The following is an 11,600-nucleotide window of genomic DNA, read 5'->3' on the forward strand; positions in this document are numbered from 1 at the left end:
GAACTAGCATGCTAGGCTAAGGAATAGATCATAGAGATGCAGGACCAGACAATTAAGGCAACTGTTTAAAAATGCTCAGAATAAGTATGTTGCTACTTCAAAAAAAAATTCTAAAGAAGCGAACTCGCCATCTATGATTAACTAAGATGTGAAGATGCCAGTGTTGGACTGGGTTGGACAAAGTCAGAAATCAGCGACACCAGGTTATAGTCCAGCAGGTTCATTTGACAAAGGGGCAATGCTCTGAAAGCTTGTGATTTCAAGTAAACCTGTTGAAATATAACCTGGTGTTGTATGATTAACTAAAGTAGTAAGGAAAAGCCTCAGACTTAAGGAAAAAGCATATAAATACTCAAAGATAGGTCCAGGTCAGATGATGAGCAAGAATGTAAAGAATAGCTGAGAAAAACTGAAACGTTAATCAGGCAAAAGAAATTGAAATGAGAAGAAGTGAACTAAATGTAAAAGCAGCAAGGTTTTTACAAATAAAAAAAGAAAAATAAGAAGTGGAAGGGAGAGAGGAGCTTTAGTATCTTTCCCTTGTGATTGCAGTTTCTCTGAGAAATTGATGGAGGCTCAAGCTGAAGAAGCTCCAATTCCAGGTGGACTTCATCCTAAGTCTTAAAAGAGGTGGCTGATGATCTATTAGAAGTGTTGATTTTATGCTTCAGTTATAGAGTCTGCTTGAGACCAGATCTCAAAGCTGCATGCAGTTTTTGTTTCCTTGTTTAAGAGTGGATGTACATGCATCGGAGGCCGTTCAGAGGAGGTTTACTAGATTGATAACAAAAACAAATTGCTTTGTAGAACTCAGCAGGTCTGGCAACATCTGTGGATTCTGAAAAATGGTCACTGGACCCAGAACATTAACTCTGCTTTCTCTCCACAGCTGCTACTAACATCTGCAGTTACTTATTTTACTTTACTTGATTGATTTTGTTACTTGGAATGAGGGTTGCTTTAAGGATGGGTTGGACAGACCATGATCGTTCCACTGAGGTTTAGAAGAATGGGGGGTGACTTGATTGGATAAAGATCCTAAATGGTTTTAACTGTGTGAATGTGGAAAGGATGTTTTACTCTTGTGGGTGAATCTGAAACTGGAATGGGGCACAGTTTTAAAAACTAAGTTGCCCTTTTAGAATTGAGATGAAATTTTTTGTGTTTTGCAACTTTGCAACTCTGCTTCAAAGAAGTGAAAGCATCGTCATTGTCTCTTATGGCAGAGAGAGATTCTTGTTAGACGTGCGAAACGAGTTATTGGGGGAGTAGGCGGGATTATAGAATTCGAAGTAAACAGATCAGCCATGGTCTTGCTTCTTGGAAGGCAGACTTGAAGACCAAATGGTATACTTCTCTGATTTTTTGCATGTCTGTATGTAACTTTTTAAGCGTGTCTTTTATTTCATGGAATATGGATTTCACTGGCAAGGCCATCGTTTGTTTCCCTTTCCTGACTAACCTCAAATTGGTGTTGTGCTGCCACCTGAAGCACTACTGTGAGGAGTGTTTCATGATTTTGATCCTTCTATAACGAAGGAACAGCATTTTGGTTCTTAGCCAATGTAGTCTGTATCTTGAAGGGAAACTGGCAGTTTTGGTGCTCCTATGCATCTGCTGTCTTCCTATTTCAAGATAATTGGTTGTGAGTTTGGAAGGTGCTGTCAAAAAAGCCTTAGTTGCTGCAGTGTATCTTTTATAGGGTGTGCACTTCTACCACTTTCAGTGTTGAGGGTAGTGAATGTTTGTTAGTACGTGGGGTGTTGGACTGCTTTTTCCTGGATGGTGACAAATTCTTTGTTTTGGTGGGTGTTAAAACCACTGTGCAATTTGAATGTCATTGGGGACATGGCTGTCTCATGTTGAAAATGGTCATAGTCTGGCACAAATGCTACCTACTGCTTCTTAGCTCAAGGTTGAAAGTTGTCCGCATTCTAACGGATGGATTGCTTCACTACCTGATATGTGAATGGAACTGAACATTTCAATTGTCAGTCAACAGGCGTACAGCTGACGATGATTGGGCCTAGGCCCAAGGAACTTGAGCAGAGTACTGGGACTAAAATGGTCGGCCTCCAAAAGCCACCAACTACCCTTCTTTGTACTAATTGTGGCTCCAATCCATGGATTGATCTACCTCCCGATTCCCAATTCGATTTTTCATGCTGTCAGGGCTTCTTGATGCCACTTGATCAAATGTTGCCTTAATGTCAGGGTAGTCACTCCCTCCTCCTCCTCCTCCTCCTCCTCCTCCTCCTCCTCCTCCTCCTCCTCGCTGGATTTGTCTACCAATGGCTACCATATTACTCATGCAGCCACTAATTGGACATATGCACCTTTTGTGCCCATTCTTTTATTAAAGATGTTAACTACTTCATGGAATTTTTTTTTTCCCATTATTGTCAGATACCCTTGATCTGAGACTTCACCATTTGAGCAAGCCTAGTCACAGATTTTCAGCATGGAAATGGACTCTTTGGTTCAACTCGTCCATGCCAACCAGATATCCTAAACTGATCTAGTCCCTTTTGCTAGCATTTGGCTCATATCCCTCTAAGCCCTTCCTATTCACGTACCCATGAATGAATGTTGTAATTATATAACCACTTCCACTACCATCTCTGTCAACTTGTTCCATGCATGCACCGCCCTAGTGGGTCAGCATAACTTAATTAAACATTGTGGGTTTGATCTCCATTACGGCACTAGATTCATTTTCCAGGATGGCATTCTAGTGCAGTACTGAAGGCTTACTGTATTGTCGCACTTTGTATCCATGGAACTATTTGAAGATCTGAGTGAACTTTGCTGGTCAGAGGGGATTTGATCAAAACACAAAATTAGTGAATCGAAATTATTGAATCACTTGCTGTTTGTGGAACTCTGTATATAAATTACATGCTATTTTTAACGAACTGATTAGGACCAAATCATGCTCGTTCATTATCCCTGTGTTTGCTGACTACTTCACAACCGCCTGCAATGCCTCTATTTTTAAGTTTCTCAATTTTTGAATTCACGTTTGTTTCAAATCCTTCAGTGAGTTTCTCCCTGTCTTGTGTAGACTGCTGGTAACTTGCAAACCTCCAGGATAACCACACTGAACCAGGCCCCTCAGCATCCATATATTTCCACCATTCCTCCTTTTACGATACTTCTTAAAACTAAGTACTTTCATCGTCCCTAATATCTTCCTGTGGCTTGATGTTAAATCTTGTTTAATAACAATCTCGATTAAAGGTGTTGTATAAATACAAATTTAAATCCTAACGCCAAGCTGGTACAGAAATTCAGTATCTCCATCACTGACATCATTGTTATATACACTTTTGTTGAGTCTGCAGGACACCTTTGCCACCTTGATTTTAATACTTCACTGTCTTGCCCTACCCTCATTGCCTCACAAGCCACAAGTGATGAAATGGATTAGGAGAAGGATAGCAAATCGTTGGGAGTTGTGCAGACAGTGGGAGGCAGACAGTGAAATGTCTGAAAGTGTCGATCAAATCTAGACAGATATCTTCATTGCAAACAGCTACCTGGGACATCACCTGAGATTACAGACATGACCACATGTACGTTAAGTGTGCCATCTGCAATTATGGCAGCAAGAAAATGTGCGTTGGGAAGTACTGGGCAGAGGATATGAATGTGATAATTTGCCAAATACGCATACCTTTTTCTTAACCATGGGTTCAAAATCAGTCCTATAATTTAAGTCTCAGTTGCTAAGTGGATAAAACTGAGCCATCCAGGAACTACTCCTCTACAACAATGAGATTAAACTGATGCTAACCACTTGTGAAAATCCATATCTTTTGCAGCATCTGTTCTGTCACTAGGAGGGTCATAGTGAAAAAAACAGCCTATTCTTTTGCCGATCTTTAATGATCTGAAGTGACACCTCAATAGTTACAGAATGAATTGGGTAAGATATGAATTGGGACAGTTTTGAACTGCTGAATCAAAAGGACAGTGAACGGTGGGATAGTTGACAACAGGCAGTCCTACTGAGTTGGTTTCCTTGCTTTTATTTAATGTTCTGATTAAAATAGGCAATGCAGACTTCTTGAAGGTCAACTTTTATTTGGACTAGAAGCTGTACTCTAATCACCTGGCTGCTGCCCCAAGAATCTAGTGGTATAACTAGTCTTTTGTTTTTATTTTCTTCTTTTTTGGGAGGGTACCAGTAGTGCTGCAACAAATATTATCAACTGTCAAAAATTGCAAAGCTGCATTGAGCTTCCTATATGCTGTTCTCATTGATTTCTACTGGTGAATCTATTTAAAACAAATTTAATTTGATCACAGACAACTGGAAATTTTTGCTTCTTCATCTGAGAAGGACATTGAGACAATGGAAATAATGCAACACCGTTTTTGTTAGGTGGATAACCTAACAAATGATGTAACAAAGATGAAGGTTCACAGGTTTGGTCTGATTGTTAGAACGAAAAAGGTGTGGATTAACGTGATAACTCTGCTCAAAGTTTCACATGAACTGGGTGGAAGAGTGGCCGAAGAGGGTAAAGAATAATGAACATTTCAGGTTTTCAGATAATTTAAAAAGTTGGGAACATTTTACTTTTAAACAAAAAAAAATTCTTCTACACTCGGACCTCATAATATTTTTGAATTTCTGCACACATTCTGGGAGATCACTTTAAAATGAAAGTAATCAAACTTTACCTTAGAGACAACCTCTAGATCTGAAATTGTATCATAAAGGATATTTTGCATCACCTTTTAATTCCAGCACTTGACAAACATTTTACTACTTCAACAGAAAAAATTGTAGCCCTGGGTAGTAGTTGTGTTGCTTGACTAGTATCTGGTCACCATGAGTTCACAGTAGCTTGTGAAATTTTGACAGACCATGGACTAACACCAGAAACTGTACCATGAAAGCTTTTGATTTATTACAGATTTTCAATAGTTTCACAGGTGGTGGAGGAAACTTGAAATGCCTAAGTTTTAGAATCATAGAATCCCCACAGTGTGGAAGCAGGCCATTCAGCTCATCAAGTCTGCAGTGACACTCTGAAGAGCAGCCCATCCAGACCCAACCCCTACACTGTCCCTGTAACCCTGCATTTCTCACCAAGCCTGCACGTCCCTGGACTCTCAGCAATCTAGCCAGGCCACTCCATCTAACCTACACGTTTTTGGACTGTGGGAAGAAACTGGAGCACCTGTAGGAAACTCACACAGACACCAAATGTGCAAACTCCATGCAGACAGTTGTCAAGGTTGGAATCGACCCGGGTCCCTGGCGCAGTAAAGCAGCACTGCTAACCACAGAGCCACTGAACTGCCAAGTCTTGATGGCTTTTGAAGATGTTTCGCAAACCCCTCAATGTAACAAGTCTCTATGAAGTTTACAACAATTTCCTAAGTAACATGTAGGAATATCATAACCACAAAGTGCAGTACTCAAAGAATGGCCACCACCAGTCCCTTGGAGCACCCACAGGTGTTCTGCATTCTGATTATCAAGTTTAAAACTAATTGTACTGTATTAAAAATGGCAATGTAAATAACTGCAGCTGTTTGCACCCCTTAAAGCAAGCAAGTAAATTTGTACTTCAAGAAAAGGGAATTAAAATTTATTTACCTGCTGTATCATTGCCACTCCAACTTTTTCTATTCCTATGATTAGAAGCTCCAGTGGTGTTGGTGTGATTTTATACATGAGACCATTGTATATTAGAGTTTGATACTGAAACAAATGGTGAATCTAAATATACGTAAAACAGCTTCAGGCCTGAATTTTCTGGTTTACCTCGTGTATTAGAAATGTGTATTGAGCTAACCTAAAAATCTGCAACATTTATTCATTTCAGAATGTAATTCTAGCAGTGATTACTAGCTAGATTAAAACTACCAATACTTGGTTCAAAATTACATGGATTTTTAAATTGGTAGTTCTAAAATATGACTTTAGAGACCGTTTTGTCTCAAGAATTGAATATAGGATTGTATTAAGTGTATTGCATATGTTTGGGTACTGCTTTGGAAAATCACTGTATTGGGCAGGTCTGAGCACACTTTGGATTTCTAATTAGCTTACCAAAAGTAACTAAATGATGTGCATTTATTGGTTTAATTGTCTGACCTGTTGAGTCTACTAAATGAACATTATCTCTCAGTTCTTTCTTTCTTTTTTTTAATTTTCTTGTCTTTAGGAATTCTGACATGGATACCAGTGAAGAGTTTCCAAAAAAAGTCTTCAAAGCTAGAAAAACAATGCGCGCAAGTGACCGACAACAGCTAGAGGCTATCTATAAAAGCAGAGAGGAACTTTTAAAAGCAAATGAAGAGACCAAAACTAAACTGTGTAATGGTAGACATGAAAATGGAGATTCTGACAACAAATCCTCACTAAATACTAATTGCATGGATGATACTGACATTGATAGTATTAATGATGTGAGGCTGGGCCCAGAGGAACTGCAGAGCCACCCCATTGATGAACTCAATATTGCCCAAACACATGAACTAAACTGTGCTGAAAAATGTTTTAATGAAGATGGGGGTTCAAGCTCACAAGAAAAAATGGACTCAACACCCCTATTTGCTAAGGATGAACAGATTTCTACTGGGAGTACAGAAACCCATATTTTGGATGTTCAGAGCAAAAGAGATGACATTGTGGAATCAGAGTCTGTTGAGTTGAAGCAGGATTCTTTAATTGCGGATAAATCGGGTTCTGATTCCCACTGTCCTTCAGAGAAGGAAAAGCCAGCTTCTGTTAGCGACAGCAGGTGTCAGAAAATGCCAGATGAAACTAGCCTTAAGTTACAGCTGTCGTCTTCCTCAGTGAGAGAAAAAGAAGACCATGAAAGTTCATTGGACATTAGTGAAGAAGCAATAACAAGTAGCATAGAATCTGTACAAGAGAAAAATAATTGTGAAAGCTCTAAGATCGAGTGTGTAGAGACTGAAAATGAGATTGCAACGAAAGACAAACTAAGTGAGAACAAATTGGCTGAGAACAACCAACTGGAAATTGAAGAAATAATCCCTATTTTGGAGAAACTGGCCCCGGAGAAGGACTCTGAATTATCCAGTAATCAAGGAATTATTCCTGCAGTGGATTCCCCGTCACCAAAGGACAGCTCATTGAAAGACTTGCAGGAAGAGCAGATGGACACATCTCCATGCAGTTCCCCAACAAAAGAGGAGTGCAATGGCAACTTGCCAGAGGAAGCATTTCTTGTCTTATCAGATGAGGATGAGCCAATAGTTGAGAATAAAACAGAAAGTGAAGAGCTGGTACCAAAAAATAATGATCCAGGTACAGTTGCTTGTTGTACTAAAATATCTTTAGCTGAATGCGGTTTGGATATAATTCTGTAAATTTAAAGGGGTTGAATATCCTTTTATCTTCTAGGCCTGCTTTCACCAGTTATGGCCTATGATTTTTTTTTAAAAAGTTCTGTTTCTGAAAAGTTCTGACAGGCTTTGACTCCATAACTTGACTACATTGGATGGCTGGAATGTATTTGTGGGGATCACATTGCAAAGCGTGAGTATTATTTGAGTTTGTGTGTTGTCAACACAGAATATAAACAGCTTTTCTCTGTAGCTGATGTGTTAAGACTTTTTCAGGTGCAAAAATGGGGAAACCTAACCCTTGAACAGTATTCGAATGTCTTTCTTTGATCAGTTTCAAAAACATTTCAATTTTTATTGACTTTATTAATATACAGGTAATAGCCCTAAGCAATGGGTATGGTGAGTAAAGGAAAACCTAAAAGTGACACATTGATCAATCTATATAATAGCAAATTGCATTTGTAATTGTGCTGTTAATGTAGAAAACACAAAGGTAGCATGGGGTGATTATAGTTTGAAGGCATTTTGGGAAAGGAGATTACACAAAATGGGACCTGGTGACGGACTGAAACCCTCCATTACGAGAAGGAAAGGACATATTTGCACCATGTCCCCCATGTGTAAAAATGGCCTAAGTTTGGTAACCTTTTGAAAATAAGCATAAATGCAAGTATGTGCAACTAATAGTTTTATTTACAAATACTGTTGAGAGAGATAAAGATGATGTGGAGTTGGTGTCAGTCTTATTATACATATGCTTTTTGCTGTGAATTGATTTTTGCCATCCTCAGCCCTTGTCTTGTATTCATCTGTTCCTATTGTCATTTGCTGTACAAATCCCTCTTTCAGCAATGAAATATACTGCTTGGTTTGGATCTGGGTTAAGGAGGGAAAGATTAACTGGCCACCACATAGCTATCTACTACCTGCTGAAAAGTACAAGTGAAAGCAGAATTAGCCTTAACTCAGTTTAATGATCACTGTTGCTATTAAAGGATAATGGGTAACCATTTAGGCGAAGGACTGGGAAATTTTGAAGCTGTGAAGCCACATCCCTTCTCAATTCACTTGGTGTGGGGGAGGGGGTGTGAAAAGAGAAAAGAGTGGTGAAAAATGTTAAGTTCCAGAGTGGGAAAGGACAGTTCCCCCATTAAGACCTATACCTGCCACCCTAAAACGCACAGACAACTTCAGAATGGAAAGCTTACTCTTTTAAATTTTGGATGAAGTCTAATAGTTCAGTTGCTGGAAGGCTGAAGTCAAGATCAATGCTTCTGTTGAGTTTTGTTTCCTGGCATTTAGTGTAGAAGTATATTTAAGCTCTGTAAAGTGAGGAGATGGTGAGAATCTGACAATAGGTGCAGGCAATTTGACTGAGTATAGTTTGGTGCCTGTTGTGATTTAGTATGAATGTATAATGCATGCAGCTTTCTCTAGGAGGCTTACAAGACTGCTCGATAACTGTACTTAGCAGCTGTTCCACTGAAAATTGGACAAAACTGAAAGTTGTTCTCATTAGCAAACAGTTATCAACGCCATCCAAAGCAGCCATATGTGTTCTGCCTAGGCACCAATCTAGGTCCGTATCAACAGTAGACTGATCCTCCTGTTGAAGGCATAGCACTGCCCCCCACCTCCCAACCTTTTGCAGGAAGAAGACTTTTCATCTCTGAATTTGTTTGTGTTCTGGAAACTTTTCATTTAAAGATGATTTTACAGTAACAGCACCTGCCTCTGGCAAGTGCAGTATTTCTAAGCCCTGCTGTGTTATGGGCTGTACTCTAACTCTTGGGTCCAAGTAAATCTACAGGTTGGGCATTTCCGAGCTCCCAATTAACTCTGTACAGGTAGAGTTAACAAAAATCGGCCTTAGATAAGAAATTATGTGATGACAATGATTTACATTCAATCTGAGAGAAAGTCAGAATTAAAAACAGTGCTGGAAAATCTCAGCAGGCCTAACAAAATTTTTGGCTATTTATTTTCCAGCGTGCAGCTGTTTTTGTTATGAATCCTAACTGGCTACAACTGTCATAAGTAACTGCTGTGTTTCAAGAGTAACACGACTTAAGGTTTGCACTTAATTTTAGATGTAGAGGTGTTGGTCACGCAGATGGACCGCGTGTCTTGTGCTTGACTGTTCACTAGCACATGTGACAATACTATTACCTAAGTGTGGAAAAGCAAGAGTTTTATTGTACATACTTGTCTATGTATGATTCTCTACTTCAAACGTATATGGAGAAATATTTGTTGGAACAAGGCCAGACACGAATCATTTTAGGTTTAGGTCATAAGCTGCAGGCAAGCATAAAGTAAATTCCACTTGGTTAAGGCCACTTCAGTCATCAAAAATGAAGTAGTAAACTGCACTAGTCTCCTGCTGTTGCAGGCAGTCTGGTTGACAAGTTTTTTTTTTGCACGTTGGCACCTTTACACAACTTCTAATTTTAAGATCTGACCACCTGCATTTGTTGCTTCCAACTCTTAAACCAGGGACTGTGTATTTCAGTCATTTTGTTCTCTTTTTTCCGCCCCAGTATCGAGGAATTGTGGCAGCTGCAATGTTGTTGACATTTGCATGTGATGGATTTATCAGTAGATGTGTCAACCAGACCGGCTGCCCCTTTCCTTGGAGCATATTGCTTGTTGACACCCATATGCAGTGTCCATCTGTTTGTTGTCTGTAATAGATAAGTTACTGAATATCCCTGATTATTCAGGTAATGATCTCAGATGAGACAACAGATCCCTGTTGAATCAGTCTGAAACAATGAGTTGTGATATTACTTACTCTGGCTTGTTTTGCTCATACAGACTGCCAATGTCTGCAGCTTGCAGCTTTTTCATTTTGCAGATTCAATTTGTTATAAACCTAATAAATGAAACTTACATTGTTTATGAAAATGTTATAAAAGATCTTTTGGTGACAGTTTGGAACCGTAAGGGTAAAAGTAACTTTCAATTACATGCTCTTCAACCAAATGCAAAACAAATGTCATCACTTTTTTTTATACTTTCAAATACTCATTCCAGCAGTTTTCTGACCATTCACAGAGACTTTGGCTTTACAAAATATTACAGCACAGAGTAGGCCCTTTTGGCCCACCAAGCCTGCCCTGATTCCTAATCCTTATTTAGATCTGCTCCTTATTGCCCATTTGAAAGTTCATTATATTTCACACAGTTTGCATTTCAAACAGGAGTATTCCTATGTGCCTCTGACAAAGGTATTGGCATTAAATGTGAGTTAACGGTGATGGCTTGGCTAAATGGAACAGATGGATTTCTTAAACTTCTAAGTAAATAGCTTGATGAACTATACAATGACTCAATAGCTTTTTGTATATTGTGCCTTCTAGATACAGATCACATAAAGAAAACGGCTAATACAAGACAGAAGCAAGAACCAAGTAAGTACATTTTTCATAGGAAGATGTTGCACAAAACTGATTATGCAAATATAGCATTTTTAACATCTTAATTGTACTCTCTTCCATCCTTTTTTCCTTTCCACAAAAATACCAATGCTATTCACTGCACCCCATCTTTAGTACGATAGAATGTGCTGCAGACTTCTATAGCAGTAGATCATTTCAAAGAGGTATAAATAGGATTCTTTCAAATAACCTCTCCTGCCCCTCACCCATGTTGTTAAATAATGCTGTAATTGGTGATCATTAATTGCACTCCTACATGTTTGTGATATCATTTGCTGAATTTAGACATGTGGGTGAGGTTATGGTCTTCAACTGTGATTTTACACGCAATAGTCCAAAACGGTTTCCTTTAACACTCTAAAGGATTTACCAAAAAGGTGATAATTTGGAAATAATCTGTTAAATGTCTACAAAATAAAAACTATGCATACAGGTTGATCTGGCTAGGATGGTTTGTGGTAAAAATCATAAAATACCCATGATTTCTGTATGCTGAAATGACACATGATGTTTCCCTCCAGTAATAAACATTTAAATTAATGCTTAAACCTAGTTAAAAAAACAGACTGGGTCTGATGGCATTGTTTCCCAGCAAGTTGTAAGGACACTTTTTTTCTTGCACTGTTCGAAACAAAGCAGCCTACGCAATCCATAACCTAACCTTATGGAGCAAAAAAGACATCCTTAACTCCAGAATCCAATTAACTTGGGCAAAAAATGTCTGTTATTCCTTACAAAGAAAATGTGATTGCAAGACGCTGCAGCCAGAGCTCCTCTACTTGACAGCTCTCTTTTTCGTCTTTTTTGTTCTCCTCTTGCTGC

At 38.9% G+C, this 11,600-nt stretch overlaps 1 protein-coding gene across 2 annotated transcripts in view; it reads left to right on the forward strand.

Annotated features, from left to right (window-relative positions):
* Nucleotides 1-11,600, forward strand: part of LOC109916227 (activating transcription factor 7-interacting protein 1-like) — a 104,838-nt gene that overhangs the window by 11,181 nt on the left and 82,057 nt on the right. For both annotated transcript variants that reach the window (XM_048617310.1, XM_048617309.1), the window contains 2 exons: nt 6,186-7,297; nt 10,701-10,751. In XM_048617310.1, the coding sequence (XP_048473267.1) occupies nt 6,186-7,297; nt 10,701-10,751 (1,163 nt within the window). Of the gene's footprint in view, nt 1-6,185; nt 7,298-10,700; nt 10,752-11,600 lie in introns of those variants that run through there.

Source organism: Rhincodon typus, chromosome 37 (genome assembly GCF_021869965.1).
Source record: "Rhincodon typus isolate 14 chromosome 37, sRhiTyp1.1, whole genome shotgun sequence".
Lineage (NCBI taxonomy): Eukaryota > Metazoa > Chordata > Chondrichthyes > Orectolobiformes > Rhincodontidae > Rhincodon > Rhincodon typus.